Consider the following 19,984-nt stretch of genomic DNA (forward strand, 5'->3'; position numbering starts at 1 on the left):
ATTAAATCCTGCTCCACTTAAAGGATACTAAAATAAAGCAGCAATTAGTGCATTGCTGAGCAATGAGCGTCTCTAATTGGTGCGTCTATGTCAGCGAGATTTAATGTATTTTATTAATGTGCAATTCTTGGTTTGGTGCATAATTGCATTGTCCGATCACTAATTAATTTGATTTGATTTATTGGACTTTAATCCATTTTGATTAAAGGTAGATTAAAAGCAATCATTTAAAATCACTTAAATTATCAGTAAAGGGTTAATGATTTATATAATTAATTTCAGCAGTGCTTACACTGTATTTAAATAAAGTAAGTAGTCATTTGATTTGCTTTTATATTTGAATAAAGTAATCAACTTAATCTAATAATATCGAATTTAGTTAAGTATTTTTACATATGCAATGAACAAGCTGATTAGCTAGTCAGAACCACAACAAAAATTGCTTTACCCTTAACCCTTTTAAGGATTAAACCTTCGGCTAGTGTACTGGGAAGATTTCCTAGAATTTAGACAAAACAAAGCACTGATAAAACCGTACTCCTACAAAAACTTTCTTAAATTCTTAAAAAATAGTTTAAGGTTGCTAACGGGTTTTATAACGGGTCATTATGGTCTGAAATATGAACTATATAAACTTCCATTATCTGCTGAATCTAAATGCAGATTATGCCTCGAAGTTGAGGAAAAAACCATGCATATTTTTAGTGATTTTCTAGCCTAAACAACACACAGAAGAAATATATTCCATATGGAGTTTTTGTCACCAGAACAGATTCTGGACTTTGTTCATAAACCTTTAATGGGTTTTGTGTAATTAGAAGTGTAATTTGGCACAATACTAGCTTTTGGGCGATTTCACGACAAGAGTTTTAATTAAATAATAATAATATGAAATGAAAGAGCTGTTGCTATTAAAAGAAGTCTCGATATTGTCTGTATAAGCGTTTGCTTCTATCATAAGCACAAAATGTGATCCTCTTCAATGTTTGAAGCAAGTTAAATTTATGTCACTCTTTTCTCTCAAACTAAAATTTCTCTTAAAAATAAAACAGGTATAATATAATATATGTATAGAAATATACACTTACTGGGTCATAACAAATCGTTTGCAGGTTTCTGTTGAAAACACGCTTTCTCTGTGTCGTAATATACATCAAATACCATTCGTACTTTCTCAACTTGACACTACATGGGTCTTTCTCTACGTCTTCTTAATTCAACTGCTTCAAACAACCTTTTCGCAGGAATATTATCATCTCTATCTCTTCTTTGCTTGATGGAACGTGAGTTAGTTTCTAAAGTACTTTTATTGAATAGTGTCCGTGACTACTTGAATGATTCAATGTAATAAGAGTTCTGTTGAATTCTGAAAATAATTTATTTGGATAAATCTCCATCTATCTTCACGGACGATTAACCAAAAAGGTCTAGACTTTAATTTGGTGAAGAATGTCAATATCAAGCTAAAGTTTATATAGTACAATTTATAGTACATTTAGATCCGGTAGCCTTTTCGAAGGAATGCCTGCTAAAGATCTTACATAACCACTTTTCTCACAAAAAGCCTTTAATGCCAAAATAGATGAGATCACAGAGTAAGAAATCACTTTGTACGAAGCCTCATATGGTATTAAAAGGTTAAAACAGACGTGACTCTACATCTGCGGAGCTGATCCCAACATTATTTTGTAGGGACATATTAACTTTGCAGAGACATCTGGTTCAGATATTCCCGCAGGAACGTGGTTCTTTATGGAATTATTGAGAGCTATTTTATAGTCGACAAGTAGATGATAAATAGCGATGTGCTATTTTTAGTATTTGTCGCATTATGATTATCTGGTTAACAGTGGAATATCAAGATCGAAAGTTGCATTGATTAGGTTCAATCAGTCGTTAACTATTAAAGCATGTGGTATTAACCTTTCACAAAACAAGCTTTGGAAGAGTTTGTAGACTTAAGGTATTCACCTTTATTGCTGACGAGTATGGAGTTCCGAGATATCGGAACATATTATCGGCCCACTTTTGAAACTAGACTAGCATTTTCAATAGGATACTGCGGGATTGTTTTTTAGAGACAGAATAAATGGTTCCATTGCCGAATAGCAGTTTGGAGTATTGCTCCATTTACATTTTCAATACAAACTGTGCATTCCCATTCCGTTTAAAGCTTCTAACTAAAAGCTTTGAGTCATCGATTAAGCCTACTTCATAGTACCTGAATTTTCTCTCACTCGAAAATATATTTTATCAGTCTGAGGAGTCTCTTACCTGTCTTTCTAATACATATATTTATGGGCAATTATCGACAAATAAATTTTTGTGCTGACTATATATATCATTGTTGAAGTTTTAATTATCGCATGTAGTTAATACTTTATATGTCTGACTTTGATCCTTGGAATATTATTAATAATAAGGCTTTGCAACTTCATTGATAGGAATGAAACTATTCATGCAAAAAAGGACAATTGAGTTAATTGTATGTAAAAGGTTTGACTTCATCAAATGGAATGAACACAAATAGACGAAGCAAGTTTCCTGTGCACTTTGGCATTTAGCACATTACGGCAATTTCACTTAATTTAATTATATTAATGATGTAAAAGTTAGAAACTATTTATTGTTGTGGTGCTGGCAGCAGAAGCTCAACTTTTCGGAAGGTAAATTACAATAAAATTGTTAAGGACGAAAATTCTTGCTTCCGTTCATTAAAATCCAAGTTGTTTTATTTACTTTCGATGTTGAATAGTATTCAGAATTCCTGTTTGACTTATGATTTATAGGACTTGTGAAGTGTTTTTTAGGAAATAGTATGAGTAGTGTAAATTAAGATAATTGCACAAATAAGTCTTTGTTTCAAATATTTAATTATGTGTAATTACAGATATATAAAGTCATGAATTTGCTAATATTAATTATTTGCCATGAGAGTTAATTAAAATTTTAATATTAATCATACGTAAATACAGAACATTTCTTAATTAAAAACTTAATTAAGTAGATTATTTTAGAATGACAATAATATTTCTCATGCACTACCAATAAATAGACACTGTGAAGAAAAATCTAACATAATAATATTAAATATGTTATTATAATTAATGAAAAATTGTAAATATCTCAAATAATTAATTTAAAATATGTTTATTATAAAATCCCAAATTTACCTAAATATATATTTAAAGACGGATTGTGTGAAAAATTTTCTTTAATAAAATAAATATTAAATTGGGAATATTTTGTTCAACAAAAACATAAAAAAAAAACTATGATTAACATAGCGACTGATATTAACATATAAATAGACAATTTTTTAGTCAAATCGACTTTATTGATCAACATATTCTATCCTCTAAAAGAAAAACAATCATTTCGGTGTTTTCTTAAAATATCGAAAACTCTCTAATCAAAGGATTTATCTTCAGCCTCAAAAGTAACGTTTGTAACGTTTGGCCATGACTTCTTCATTGGCCAATTATCTTTTTCCAAGCAGCAAATATTTAAGGTCTGCGAACAGTTGATAGTCGCTGGGTGCTAAATCTACCGAATATGATAATTGCGATTCTAAATAATAGTAAGAACTTTTTACAAAATTCAAGGTTGTCTTAATAGAAGTGCCATCTATATGCCATCCTTGTTTGTCTTAATAGAAGTGCCGTCTATATGTCATCCTTGGACATTTATGCCAATACAGTATATTGCTATGTTTCATTAAATAACTATCTTTATTGCAAAAGAACCAAGCAGTGTAAGGTTATCCATTTAAGTTGCTTCACATACGCAAAAGTGTGGTTATTGTGACGTATTCCATCTATATTATTCAAAAGACATTTTTTTTTAATATAGGATCGAAAGAGACGGTTTAGTTCGATAGTTTTTCAACTATTTTCAGTCAATTTTAAAATTCGTTGTTCGAAGACAAATCGGTTTTTATTCAATTTCATCCCACGACTGGTGGCTATTCGTTTAATCGGATATCATCGCTTTCTGCGGAATTGAAAAAAAATATCCGATTTTTCGTGTATCTGAAGTCTTCGAATATCCTGATTTGTGATTATTATTTGTAGTGTAGTTTTTATTAACTGCTCTATAGCAATAGCTTCTTAAAACCGACGTTTTAAACATGTGCTGTTGTTAGTCATTCTCTTTTTCCATGTCATAGTTACAGTGTTGCCAGATGGTTCTACTTAATATGTAGATGAGACCTTAATGTTCGTTTAAATACTGAGACAGGAAGCTGTTTAAGCTTCGGTAAAGCCGAAACTGACATTCTTAGTTATATTAAATTATTTTGGCAATATTTTTATTTGAAGCTTCTACAAAATAAGGAGCTACTTTTAGAGTGGGGGTTTCGGCGTGAACTATCTATTCTAGTCTATTGTCTATTGATTTCTTTTGCGTTGAAACTTATTTCGTTTTCATATGGGCTCAATCTTAAAATGCAATAAAGCATTCATCAATAAATACGATGAAAATGCTTGTTATTCTTATTGAAACCCACACTTGAATTATAAAATAAAGAAGTTTTTTTTCATTTCTTCATCTTGCTTGGGTCCTTAATTGTGGAATCATTCAACTAGTTACATCTCAATAAGTTTTATTGATATTAGACTATAAAATAGTCTTACTATAAAATTCAAGCACTTGATTTTCTCTATTTTTTCCCCTCCACTCTAATTAATACTTGTATTCCTAGTCAAATCTCTGTAGTTTGTCTTTCACGGACACGTTTCGCTTACAGTGTTAAATATTTAATGAAGTTTGCTGCTCGTGAAATTTTTATGCTGATTCTTATTTGCAAATTGCTACTTCATTAGCTGTGACTAAGATTCAAAGCGTTTTTTATGTTGCTGTCAACTAGCAAATTCTCAACTGAGCAAATGAAGACTTCAGTATTTGACCCTCATTATTTAAAGTAAACATTTCTCTACAGCCACTGTTGAGGGAGGGCGAAGTATACATCACTCTTTCAACTTAAGGTTTTTCTTCGTGGCTCTTTAATATGTTCAGATTGCACAGCTTCTGTGCACTTTTGGTGTATTTTTGTGAGTAACGTGGCATATTGCAATATTTAAAAAGTTTCGCTTGGAAAATTTTGAAAATCCCCTTCAGTCAAAGTTGCGTTTCTTTCATTTTAGGTTGTTATTTTCGTTCTTTAAATATTTTCAGATTTGAATGTGCAAAAATCAACACTCCTTAATAAATTCATGCTGCGCAACATTCCGACCCAGTTGCATTCGGCACCGAGGTCATGTTTACCTCATTGAATATTTTATGTTCACCTTTTTGTGGTTGGCATACTTAAACCCTACGCGGTTGCTGAAATGTAAATTCGTTGTATTTATTTTTCCATAAACTTCGTACAGCACGGATTTTTTCTCCAGTACCAGCACCACATGTTAGGGCTGCTGACTCTGGTATAAAAATATTGAAAAAAAAAAAACAAAAGTGCCATATAACTGTTGGCTCTTGTAAGGTTTTCAACAAAAAATGTTGCAGCGATATTTTTTGCAATACTTTATGCTGCATTGTGGCACCTGCATTGTTTACTGCACCGATATATATTGTTTTCCTAATTCTCAGAGGCTTCTATTGGCTAAACTGTCAACGTATGCATAAATACGTACACATTCCGGAAATTTACTTAAACTGCGAAAAAAACTACCTTGGAAGGCCTGTAACCAGCACCAATCAATTCAGTAACTTTTTGACGCCATGACTTTAACAGGTATTGCCTGTGCCATATCTGTTGCTTGTTTGCGGCATAACTGACAGATACGGTTCGAAGGAATGGCAGCGAGTCCTTATTTATAATTAAAGCGTTTTCTGTTCATCCTGCGTTTTCAGATTTATCATTTCTTGTTTAATGTAAGCTTTTCCTCACTCGTCACGTAGAAAATGGCATTATTTTTGCAGTTACTTTAAGTGCAAACACTCAACGCTCATTGCATAAAAGTATGGCTTTCGTTATATTTCCGGCACTTTTACATCATTGTTCATAGCATTTTTAATATGACCGCGTGTTCGTGTCCGTGTCCATGTCCGTGTCCGTTGAGCAGGATGTATAAAAAATTCGACGTTGCACATTTTGGCAATGACAGCAAGGTTTGTTGACCGGAAGTTGCAAAAGGACTCACTGTCGTTGCCATTGTGGTTCTCGTAGCCATAGTCGTAGTCGTTGTCATTGTTGCTCTGTTCATATTTGATGATGCCACATTTTTAAAAATAAGTATATTTTAAGTATATTATTCAGCAGGGCATGTATGGCTCTTGTAACTTGAAGTTTCAATGAAGTATGGGTAACTTCAAAGCACTTCAAGGCACTGCACAAGCTGCAACATGCGTTTCGTCTATTAAAAGAAGTACAATTTACTGACCTCTGCCAAATTTAGTTTTGATGACTTTTATATGGTCTCGAAAGTTTTTCAATTTCAAATTCCAAAAAAGTTTAAAGTTACCATAAAACAATGGGTAAATTATTTAAGCCAATAAATTTATTTCTTCTCAAGTAAAAACAACGAGGAACTCCAACTTTGCGCATTATTTCAATTTGAAATAATAACAAAATAAAATGTGGATTGCGTATCCCTAAGAGTAGAAATAAATATAAAATTTAAGTGTTTAAAGTTATTTTGAATGCAATAATTCGGAAAAGATGTTGAAACAACAATATTTTTCTTAGTTGAAAAATTGTTAAGATAAACTTTGATCAAATAATTTTTCATTACTAATGAAATACAGTCAAACTTCCATAACTCGAACTTCTATAACTCGAATTTCACTATAACTCGAACCAAAAACAGTGCACCAAGGGTTTAGAGCGCAAATTACATACATTTCTGCTTCCATAACTCGAACGTCTATAACTCGAATTTCTCTATAACTCCTGGCACTTATAGTCGATTAAGTTATATACATTCGTTATAAATCTTGACTGTTTCTAAGAATTCTTTCATTCTAAAGTTTCATAAGATAAATGCATACAGATTTGTTTGACAATATTTAAGAGTTTTTTTACTTTGAATACTTTACTTTCAACACTTTATGCCCATCCAAAACATTTACTTGCATCGATTTCTCAAAAATCTTTTTTTTTGTAATATTTTCTATAAATTTTCAAAAAACACTTTAGCGTGGTGATATGCAAATTATCCGGATACTTCCTTAATGACTCTTGGATAGCTATTTTTTGAGTGTGTATTCAACACGAAATGGGGTCGATTGCATTTACGTTTTCTGTGGTTTTTCTTATAAAATGATTCAAATTACTTTATCAGAGAAACAGTTTAGATGTTCTTGCTACCATAAATCCTTGGTAATGATTCTAATATGTGCACAAACACGTGTTTTTATCACATCAACTTCGATGAGAATCTTAAGGATTACCATTAAACTCTAAGCATTGGTAGACTTAAGTACTGCTAAATATCAGTTGATATCACCACTAGAAAATTTGATGTTTCTGACCAAGGATTTTTGGAAAATATTTTATCATTTAAATGCAATTTATCTTGTGATTTAACTCGTTAAACATTCATTTGATGATTAATTACAATTACTACTGATGTATTTTTAAGAACGAAGCTACTGTTGAGTTTACTTCCAGTTTTGACTATGAATGGTTGATGCATCGTTGATGGTCATCGTGGTAATCGTTTGCACAATGTTAAAGTGTGCACTTTTCAAAAAAATCAGTCATCTGATTACAATATCATTAACACAGAGTAATCATTCTATTTTATGTCAATTTTAAATGGAGCTAATAAGAAAAAACAACCAATTTTTCACATTTACAAGGCCAGTGAGTTTTTGCATAATCAAAATATCGAATTAATAGGTCAGCTGTTCTACAATCTGAATTTGTCAACCCATGACGTTTTCTTGTTAACGTATTTCAAAAACCATGCAGTTGCTTTGGCCAACGATAATCTCTTGATAAAAGAAGAAATTGATGCATTTGAAAATCACATTTGAAAGGTGTCTTGCAGAATGGCAAGAATGTTTAAGCAAATGATTCGAAAAAATGCACAAGTGTATAGATTATTAAGAAAAATATTTTAAAAAACAATATATCATTTGTTAAGAACATTTTACTGTTTATATATTATTGTTCTTACAGTAATTGAAAACTGTAAGATGATGTAACTAAAAAGGTATACTAATTATGCCATCCCATACCAGTAACATAATACTAACAGCGAAGTCTACATGTAATTTCTGCTCTAATACTAGTCGCAATTATTGATTGTATAATGAAGATCAATTCAATGAATTTCTCCTCCAAGGGACGTTGAACTTATGCACTCATTCCCAACATTAAGGAATGAGTGTCAAGAAAACATGGTAAAGTTGACTATAATCTGACTCAAATATTGAACGGCCACAGAGGCTTTTAGAATACCTTTACAGATTTCAACTTTCAGATAGTCCATACTGTAGCCTTTCGAAAGGCTAAATACCAAATCGGTGATCCCGAGAGGGCTAACCGTCGGATATCGAGGTGACTTTAGTGGGTTAAAGTCTCGCACTGACTGGGCTTTCGATGCTTTACACCGTGTTAAAAAAAAAAAAGGTATGGACATTTATAATGCGCATAAATCGACAGTGGACGTTTGGGCAATCCATGTTTCTTTACTAATGTAAGTTTGGAATTTAAAAACATATTATTAAAAAAAGTATTTCACGGTCTAAGAGCAAGTTCTGTATTTATATATATGTGAATATATATAATATATACTAGATAATAATGTAGTGCTTTGTTATTTTGAATAAAGTATAAATTCAGCCACAAAAAAGTTCAAAAAATTACCAACTAAAACTTGTTAGTAATTCTAATCGAAGCATTTTTACTAATTACATTATTTTGCTAAAAACTCTCAAGCACTTAGCCATATTTCTGAGAGAGTATAGATTTTAGAAATTAAAGCAATCATTTTAATGTAAATTTTAACTCTGTGTGTGTGTGTATAGAGGTTATCTTTCTATCTTGGAATTAACTATTTATTTAGTATAATCTTTCTATGAATTTCATTTAAACTGTAATATAAATAATTGTTTCGATTAAAATTTTGCTATTAATTACAGGCTCCACTATTGCGACACGTGGTCACATATTACTGCATTTTTTGGTTATAATTCTCATGCAGTTAGCTTTATTGTTGGCATTAATAATACGAAGTATACGTAACAAAAATTGAATTAGAGATTTTAATGTAAGCTTTAAAATATGTGTATTTTCTGTGTCTCTGTAACGTACACATTAACATTAATAAATATCCAGCGTACTTATTAAAGTATTTTCATTTATGTATAAATAATTCTTCTAATTGAAATGTTATTAATTTCGTGGTTTGGTATTGCATACTTGGCCGCGAAGAGTGTAGAAAAACGCAAATTAAAAATTGTAACTGGTAGAAATACAGTTATTTCTATTGCACGCATTATTTTGCTAATAATTCTCAAGCACTTAGCTTTATACAAGCTATTAATATTAATGTATTCTTATATTTGGGCAAGATATTTTAATATGATTTTTTAAAAGAGCTACCATATCACATATTTCCTTATCATTATTATGAATTGATCCAAGAACTAAGTCTATCTACCAAAAGTTTAAAGTTTTCCTCTTTTCTGTGCCATGAAGTTAAACCATTTGTATGTTTTGTATAGTTTTCGCCTCCATGTTGTTTTTGGAGTCCTCTTCTAATGAGTTTCTATGTTAAGACTGAAAGAGTTATGCTGCGCGCAGGGTTGCCAACTTAGGGGTTTTCCCCCCAAATTTAGGGGGAAAAATTTGTTTTGGGGGTATTTTTGGGGGCACCAAATGTTTAGGGGTTTTTTTAGGGGGTTTAAAAATATTGTAATTTTTTCAATTCAAAAAACTATGTTAGTAATAACACACATTAAATATTTTTTATTATATATAAATAAGGTATACATATATAAACGCCGTTAGTGTGTAAATACAGTACGAAAACAAAAAGAACAAGCTGCATGGCAACACTAATTGCCAGCGAGCAATGTTTTTTTTGGAATTTTTTTGTTAGCCGGGATCGTTCATTTTTAAAGTGATTTTAGTAAAATTTAAAACCATGTCGAAAGCAAGTAGTAAAAAATATTACCAAAAATATACCAAAGCGTGGGAATCAGATGTATTATTGAAAGGTTGATAATAAATTTTTATTTTAATTTCCGATATCTTAAACTATAGAAAACTATATAGGTACAAAAATATTGTTTACTACCATAGCACAAAAACATCTATAGAATATGATATTTGGGTCGTAATAATACTAGAGCGTTTCAAATTTTTTATTTTACTACACATATTCTCTAATGAAATATAATTTACAGAATGGATTTCACCAGATATAACGAACAATAGTATGGCAATATGTAAATATTGTCGAATAAATCTAAAAGCGCACAGGAAAGATTTAGTTGCTCATGCTAGTACAGAAAAACATAACAAATCTGTTGAGGCACATAAAAGCGCAAAGTCATGTTATACTCTTCCAACTCTATTTAAAACAATAGATTCAGAAACAATCAAAATTGCAGAATTAAAAATAACGGCTTTTATTGCAGAACATGCTTCTATACACACTGTTAATCATTTGACGGAAATTCTACCTAAGTTAGATAAAACATCGGAGACTTTATCTAAATTGAAACTGCACAAAACAAAGTGTACTATGATAATAAAAAATGTGCTCAGTCCTTGTATGTTACAAGATTTAGTGCAAGAAATTGGCGATTCTGCTTACTCTATTATTATCGATGAGAGTACCGATATCTCTACTTTAAAAATTCTTTGTACAATGATACGTTTTTTCTCCATGCCGAAAAAGAAAATAGTTACTACTTTCTATCGAATAATTAAATTAACTGAATTTGATGCTCAGAGTATATGTGATGCCATAAAAGCTCAATTACAAAGTGACAATCTAAATTTTCAAAATCTAATTGGAATAGGTGTGGATGGTGCCAATGTGATGATCGGCAAAAACAAATCTGTTGCCACTATTTTGAAAAAAGATTTGCCCGATCTTATCGTCGTTAAGTGTATATCTCACTCTTTGCACTTATGTGCAGAAAAGGCTACCGAAACGCTGCCTAGGCAATTAGAATTTTTAGTTCGTGAAGTTCACAACTGGTTTTCTTACAGTTCTAAACGCGTAGAAGAGTACAAAAAGTTATATGAAATAATCAATAATAACAGTAATCCTAAGAAAGTGGGAGCGCTAAGTGGAACTCGCTGGTTAGCTCGTTTCCAAGCTATAACTACAATATTTGACCAATGGATCGAATTAGAACTGCTCTTTTCTATTGTTAGAAAGCAAGATAAATGTTATATGGCTGATCAATTGCATGACATCATGAAAAACATACAATTCAAAATATATTTTGTTTTCTTAAAGAATGAACTAAAAACTATTACTCAGTTGAATCTACTGTTTCAAAATAATCAAGTAGAGCCAGTTAAATTATTTGAAGATTTATTTTTACTTTACAAAAATGTACTTCAAAAAATTGTAGTTCTAGCTCAATTACAAAATATAGAAGACAATGAAATTACCAACTTTGATTTTCATCCTTACTTGATGGATACTTCATCAATATATTTAGGTTATGACTTTGAATCTGCGGCCCAGAATATTAATGCAAGTGACTTAACTGAGATAAGACAGCGATGTAAAAATTTTTTAGTTATTTTAGCTGAGCAAATTCAAAATCGATTACCGGAAAATTTATCAATTTTAAAAATGATGTCAAATCTTGACCCAAAAGTTGCAACATCTCAGGTTAAACCTGGTTTACAAGAATTTTTTAAAATTTATCGTACTGATGTGTTTGGAGTAAAGCAGGATGTCGAAAATGAATGGCATCAACTACAAAACAAAAAATGGACACATTTATCAAACACTGAAGAATTTTATGCTGAAGTCAGTGAATATAAGGATGCAGCTGGGAATAGCAGATTTAAAAATGTAGCCAAATTCGCAACAGCATTACTTTCGTTACCTTTTTCAAATGCAAGCGTGGAGCGCGCATTTTCCATTTACTCAATAATTAAAAACAAATTGAGAAACAAATTATCACCAGAAATGTTACAGGCTTTAATGATGGTAAGATATACTCTACAGAGACAAGGTTCGTGTATAAATTTTAATCCAACACCAGCAATGCTAAACAAATTTGATTACAAAATGTACGATTTTAAAAATAATTTGGAAATTCATGATGATTGTAGTGTAATGGAGGAAATATTAGAAAGTATAAATTTAATATGATTTAATTTGTTATCAGTTGTTAAAAGAATAACTACTTAAGTAATTGCTAATTACTTACTTTATTATTAATTACTATTTAATTACTTGTTTTGAAATAATTTCGTTAACAAATGTTTTTTATCTCTTTTTTCAAATTTATTCAAATTATATTTATTTTAAATATATACAAAATATATATGCTACAGAAAACAGTTCTTACAGTTTTTTCATATTTTGTACAAAATGTTAGTTTAGGGGGATTTAGGGGTTTTTCGAATGGCTTTTAGGGGGATAAAATTTTCAAATGTTGGCCACACTGGCTGCGCGTAACCTTTCTTAGGATATGACCGAACCAACCATATTTTCTTTATCTATTTGCTTTGGTTATCTTCGATAGGCATTAGTGATGGTAAACTCTTTCTTGTGACTAGAAGTGCTGCAAGAACTTAATGAAATCCAAAAAAGCTCCATTTTCATGAAATGCATCCCAACTGTCAATGAAACTAGTATTCTTTAGAATGATGCTAATGACAACGAGGCGATACCCGAAAATATGATATGTAAGCAGTCGAAAATCATGTCAACCCAATGAACAGATTTCAGCTACTTCTAGACGAATAGACAATGAATAAAAAATACCATTCGTGGTAAGGAAATGCTTGCATGAAAATAATCACTAAAAACGATAAGATTTCATGACATTCGTTCAAGGAATTTTGTTCCAAAAGAATATACTATGGCATAAAGACATCGTTGAGCAAAGGTTATTGAGAAAAGTATGCGTTCACTTCACAAATACAAGACAACAAATATAGCTTTTCTCATTCTCATGAGTTATATTACCAATATATATCCAGATAGGCATTTTGATTCTGTTACAGAAGTAAATGACAATTTTATAAAGGAGTTTATGGCTATAACTTAATCAATCTTTGAGTTTGTTAAAGGTCGGATACATTGCTGGAATGGCTGTACTGAATTTAATGGAGCTTTTTTCTAAGCCAACAAAATAACTACGGATTGATGTTATATATTGTTTTTTAAAGGTTAAAAATAATTAATATAATAAAAATAAGTACCTGATTTGTTTCAAATTAAAAATTTATATTCAATCTATTTTTAATATCCGTTTTGATGACAGAAATTTAATTCTTGATGGAGATATCTTCAATGGAGATATTTTTGTCGGACAGCAGGCAAAGATGTTAATTTTTTAGTTGAAAGTGACGCGTCTTATGATGAAGAAAAACTAGAAGGGTTCGAACAGTAATGAAGAACAACAAAATTTTTGTTCACTTATTGAAATTTGACAGACCATACAATGCTGTTTCGAGTATTGCCAAGTACATATCATTAGTGATCCTAGGGACAATTCGAATTTATATTTAATTAATTTATAGTTCGTATATAATTTGTTGGACTACAAATGCCAGGCTTAGAACTTGTGCCTGTCAAATTAGAAAATTGACTTATCGTATTTTTCCACACTTAACCAAAAGTAACCTATTTTTTTTATTATTTTTAATTAATTGAATTTTTGACTACTCCAAAAAGTGTTTTAAATATTGATTGGTTGATAGTGAGCCTTTGCAATTATTTGATTTCGTACTAGATTAAATTCAGTCTGTGTAGGTCATTTGTGTTTTTTTTTAATTTTAGATACTTTCATATAGAATATAAGTAATGTGCATATTCTGGAAAGAGCAGTTCAGACTGATTGGGATAATACCTACAATTGCCTGCAGACAAGTTAAAGAATTCATGCCATATCGATCAAGGCCAGAACTAGGAAGCTACTTATACTGAACAGTAGTTGTATTCGATTTGTGACAGGATTTCTCTTTTTTGCGGAGGTTAAAACCATCTTTCGAACCTAGGTATTACTAGAGGCGATAACTGCCGACTTTTTCGCAAAGGAGAAAAAACAGCAGAATTCATTTTGTATCACTGTGATAGTCTCGCCAGACTCAGACTTCAGTACTTATCCACTGTCTATCCACTTACAACGGAATTAGGCAACATCTCTCCGTAGGACATAATGGTGTTCTTAACAGGTATTTGTCTATGGAACTAAAGTGGGTACATGACAATAATCCTCAAAGGATGCAGTGATGTGGTGACAAGTTACCGATCCATTTTAATATCTAAACTAATCTAATCTTATGCATTTTCTAGTAATTTTTTTCAACTCAATTTCAATTTAGTTAAGAAGCTATTTTTCGTCGTGCTTATTTAATGCTGGGTTGGTATATATAAAACTTTCACTTTCTGCAAAATACATGCTTATAGCTCTTGTACCATACATTGCTAGAGAGATGAATATTTTTTTATTTTTTTCTATATGTGAATTTAAAGTACAAGTATTTACCAAATATGAGCAAAGCATTTATTGGATGGTATTATTTAATTCTTCAAATTTCTATCCAACATCAAAATTGGGAATCGTTTTCTTACATTTTGTAGTTTATGCTCCATTTACCATAGTATTACTATAGCTTGTGTATTATTTAAATATTTTGAAATGTTTTATATTTAGAACAAAGCTCTCAATATAAGATGTATTCAGTGTACCATTAAACTAGGAATTTAAAAAATTTCACTTTTCCTTTATTCTGTGAGAGCAGCTTGCACTACTTTTCAAACCGGATAGAAAGAAAAAAGTGCAAATTCATTACTTAACAAACACAGAACACGGAACAGAACAGAAAAAGGAGGAAAATTTTTGATACACAAATCCCATAAAACAAAGAAAAGCAAGTCAGGAGAAATTTTTCAGCGAGTATTCAAAAATACACAAATAAAGCCAACTAAAAGCTGCCGAATAAAGTAAAAACTAAAAATAAACAAATGCAAAAGAAATTGAAAATTGAAAACTGATTGAAACTGAAGTGGTTGTGTTTTTGAATATTTTCGACATCCTTTCACCCCAGGATGTGCAGCAGAGTTAAAATTCAAGGGAGCATTCCGAACGAAGTCGGGTCAAAGTCGTTGGGATTTGTAAAGATTTTTAGAGCTTTGCTGGTGTTGTTGTAGCTTTTAGACGCAGTGCAAGTGAATTTTATTTATGAGCTTAAGGAGAGTGCCATTAAAATTCAGGACATTCAATTCATTAACCTAAAGTGATGTTTAAATTGTCTCCTATAAATGACTTGATACCTTAAAAGGGTCTCTAAGGGATCAAAGTGGAAAAATGTTCGCTTCTCCTTGCTAATCCCTAACATGCAAATGTTTTGTATGCAGGCAGCATGGATTCTGTTGAAATGTTTAAATTATGCTCATTTGTCTGTACGGGCACATATGAGGAAATGTATCTCATATGACTTACTTTATGCTTCCTAGAAATAAAAATTTATATAAAATATTCAAAAAGATATTGTAAACCCTAATTCGAACAAATATAATGTCTAAAAAATTTATTTATGCAAATTTTATTTTTATACTTTTGAATAAGTTTCCCGGTTCATTTCACTTTACCACCCTTCGTACTCCGGGCGTCTTATGCTTGTGGAAAAACTTTTTGTACTACTTTAGATATAAAGCAATTCTCAACTTATAAATAATGCGAACATTACTTCGATTTGCAGTTTTAAACTTGTGAGATCAGCTCACCGGTACCGCTACCGCTGAACGGTACCGGTTTTAAATGCAAGCGATATTTGCATGAATTTATCGCGCCAAATTGACTGCTCCTTTAAATTGCGCTTTAAAGGAACTCGCCTTCCAATTGGCGTATATTTTCTTCTAAACACTCGCCATGAAGCACATCAAAGCACTCATAAATTTCAAGTTAACAGGCAAAATACAAGCCATAAACTTTCCATGTATGACTAAATGGGGTGTCTGGTAGGAGAAAGGATTACACTTGCGGTTGGTGGTATTCTGGTGGTTGCCTTGGCGAAAAATAACAAAATGCCAAACATTCATAAGATTTGTAAAAACGATTTAAACAAAGTTCATGCATAAAACATTTTGGCTTACGGCGTGCGAATTTCGCTGGATATCGACTTTTCGTTGTTATTTTGTTGCCTTAACTTTTATCAAATTCCAGTGTCATTTTATGGGTTAACTCAGGGTTGTGGGTATGCTTGACCCGGTAAGCAGCTGTAAGTCAACGATTACTTTTTAAAGATTTTTAAACTTAATATCAGTTCACTTCAGTTATGACATGGAAATAAAGAGAAACTAATATTTTATCCATTAGCTCCACTTAATGGAGGGTGAAAAATTTTTAATCTTAAATTTCTGATTGATAAAAGTAATCTATATTTCATACATTACGAGTATCCGTAATTTAAAATTATAATAAAATCAAGTTTAAGGGTTTGAAATCAACTTGTTAATGTGCTTGAAGGCACTTATAATTTCTCAATAAAAAGTCAATAAATAAGGTTTTATCTATATAAGATCATCGAAAATAAAATCAGGTATCGCTAAGAACTGCAATATATTAGATTAGTCTTACTTGAATTGCATTTTAACAACAAATATGACGTTGGTGACCATTTTACTTAATATAAACTAATTGTTTTAATAGAGAGGTTTCGAAAAGTAGTGAATCACAACAACAAAAATTTTAAGGTAAATTTTTTTTATCGAATATGACGGCAAATTTTAATGAATTAATCAAACATTTGTTGTTTATTCCTTTTAATTCGAACCTTTCTAGTGTTCTTTTCGTCATATTCAGTCTTATGAAAAAGGTTTGAACAGTAAGAAAGAAACAACAACAAAAATTTTATTAATTCAGTGAAATCTAGCTGACCATATAGTATTGCCAAATACTTATCATCATTGGTCATTTGGAATCATTTTTTATACTTAATTAATTGTAAATATGGTAATTATTTTTGAGCTGCAAGTACCAATGGTTAAACTCTTACCCTGCCAAATTTGAAGTTTAGGGTCAGCTTTTATTAGCCAACTGACCCAATGTAATGTAATGTAGTTTGAGTCACAATGGTGAATGCATTAATCAATAAAGAGAGATTCCTAATATTTTTACACATTTACTTATTTTTTTGTTCATATATAATAATTTATTAATATTAAATTAACATTAAATTAATTTAAAGTAAATTCTTTTTTATGTTTTTCTTTTTTTTTTGAGAATTGTACTATACTGGCAAACATCTGGCCAACAAACTTATTTTATTGTATAACTAAGGTAGAATGTATTCTGTAATACTTTCTGCTCAAAAAATACTCGGATTTTGTAAATAAAACACACAAATTTAAATTTTATTCCAAATTTATTTTATTTTCTTCAAAATATGCTCCTTCTAAAGCGATACACAATCTTAATCCAATCTTCCATACACTTTTCGTAGGCCCGTAAAGGTATGGCTTTTAGTTCCTTCAGCGAATTCTTTTTTACCGATTCAATCGACTCAAAACACTTACCACGAAGGGGCAATTTGAGTTTCGGGAACAGGAAAATGTCGCACGGATCCAGATCTGGCGAATATGGTGCCTGAGCGATGTCAGTGGTGCCGTGTTTGGTCAAAAAATCGCGTACAACAAGAATTTTCCATAATAAAAATCGCTAAATGCACTTGAGGTAGTCTCACATTAACAGCTGCTGTTAACAAACTAATTGACAGATGGCGCTCAAATTCGCACCATATGTCAAGATAGAGTATACCAACATAACAAAAAAATGTCAAAAATTTTTGAAAAAGGTCTATTACTTAAGGAGTAGTTAAGAAACAACAAAATACTTTTTGAGCAGAAGGTACATTATTGAAATAGCACTCACAGCTTAAAAAGTATAGTGCGTTTCGGTCGTCTTCGTACAGCATATTTTTGCAGTCTTCATCAGTGTGTTTTTATATCAGTGAAAATAGTTGTTATATTGAGATGTAATATAATGTAATGGTTTATGGATTCGGCTAAGGTTTTTCTGCATCACGAACAGCTTGATCTGTTGTGCTAATCTTCTCTGTTGTTATATTGAGATAATGATGATTTAAAAAAATGATAAATTTTAGCTAAAATTATTGTAGCTTTTTATTCTTCCTTAAAGACAACTTGTGCTTCCAATTCTTGTACTGCATTTCCACTTCCCTTCACTGAAACTTTTCATATATGGTATAGTTTTGTGAAATTTCTCATTGGAATTTCAATTATTTAAACTTAAGGCTCTCTTGGCAAATACTGATTATATTTGTGTTCATATCTGTTTCTTCAAAATCTAGCAAAAGGCGATGCATAAAAATTTGCATAAATATTTTGCTCATTTTTCGTGCGGAAAGCAATTTCAATGAAAATTTGCAACAATTTTGTAATAATAAAAATAATCGTCATTTGTATGCACATACATTGCATTCAGTATGCATGATTTTCTTCTTTTCGTATTATTATTTTCATATCCTTAAACTGTAAAATATGAGAACCGTTTTTTTCACTTTCCATTACCGTGAAAGCAGTTTAAGCAATAAATGAATAAAAATTCAACAGCACAGAAGTGAAATCGAAATTACTTCAAACCGCAATTTTACAGATGAAAGTGAACATTACAACGCTGCCGGATATGTGAACCATATCATCACCACACTTCGCAACCTTATCTCAATCCTTATACCCATCCTCATCCACATCCTCATCCACATCCTCATCCACATCCTCGTGCACATCCAGAGCAAATAATAATAAAGAAAACTGCACATTTTTGTCGTTCACACGGGTATGCAGATAAGAAGAAAGTTCGGAGATGAAGCATAACAGTAGTACGTGGAGGTACGAGACCTAGAGAACTGAATCAAGTTTTGCCATCTTTGAAATGTGCAAATGCAAATGTGCATAATTTGTGCAAACGAAGGAATATTAAAAATTGTTGTAAAAATATTGAAAATCAAAACTATAAATTCCTCCGATGGCAAACTTTTCGTCAACCATGCTATTTCACACTTGAGTAAAGGCAAATTAAATTCAATTGCAAAAAACTAATAAAAGAAGGCAAAAATAGATATTGAAAATGAAAGTGAAGAAATCAATTTCAATACCAAGCTCTGGGTTTTTGATTTGATTCGTGTTGATCCCAAAAAACCTGATTCACATGCCATGCCGCATATGTAATTGCGTTGCAGATACTTAAGTTGTCCTAGAAGAATATTTTTTTGCTTGCGCATACGTTGGGTTAGTGCGAAATTAAAAGAAAAGTATAGAAAAGTAATAATCATACCATCATCAACCAAATTATCCTTTTGCTACACAAAATTTACTCTTACCCAATGGAGAGTATAAACTGTTACGTGTCCTGAATCACAAATTATTACGAGCATTTGTCTTTTTGCTTGCCACTCGTCCTCCCAAAACTTTGTCAAATTAACACTTTCTATAGTTTTGCTGCGGCATTCTTGTGCTTAAAGGCAAGGACGAAGGCAATGCCGAAGGAAAGGACGAAGGCAAAGACAGAAGGGTTCTTAAGAATTGCGATATATTTTGTTGCAAGCTATTGTATCTAAACATTAAATATTGTTTTGTTGTAATTTAACCTATGTGGTTTGCGGGAAAATTAGTTTGCTATTATTTCCCAAGCACAATGCACGCAAGTTTGTATCCTTTTATGCTTAATGAGAAAAATAACGCACACAATGAAGCAATACACTTTTATTGCTGCCACAAAGCATTTGCTAACGCACGCAAAATCCTTACCATTTCATTTCCGACTAGCTCCACTGCTAGCATATCCTTTTTGAGAATAATTC

The 19,984-nt window shown here is 31.3% G+C and overlaps 1 protein-coding gene across 1 annotated transcript; it reads left to right on the top strand.

Annotated features, from left to right (window-relative positions):
• Nucleotides 1-10,700: 10,700 nt before the first annotated feature.
• Nucleotides 10,701-12,299, top strand: LOC119666413 (E3 SUMO-protein ligase KIAA1586-like). Its single transcript, XM_038075691.1, has one exon. It carries the CDS (start codon nt 10,701-10,703, stop codon nt 12,297-12,299), a length of 1,599 nt encoding a protein of 532 aa, XP_037931619.1.
• The last annotated feature ends 7,685 nt before the right edge of the window (nt 12,300-19,984 follow it).

This window comes from Teleopsis dalmanni, chromosome 1, assembly GCF_002237135.1.
Source record: "Teleopsis dalmanni isolate 2A chromosome 1, ASM223713v2, whole genome shotgun sequence".
NCBI lineage: Eukaryota > Metazoa > Arthropoda > Insecta > Diptera > Diopsidae > Teleopsis > Teleopsis dalmanni.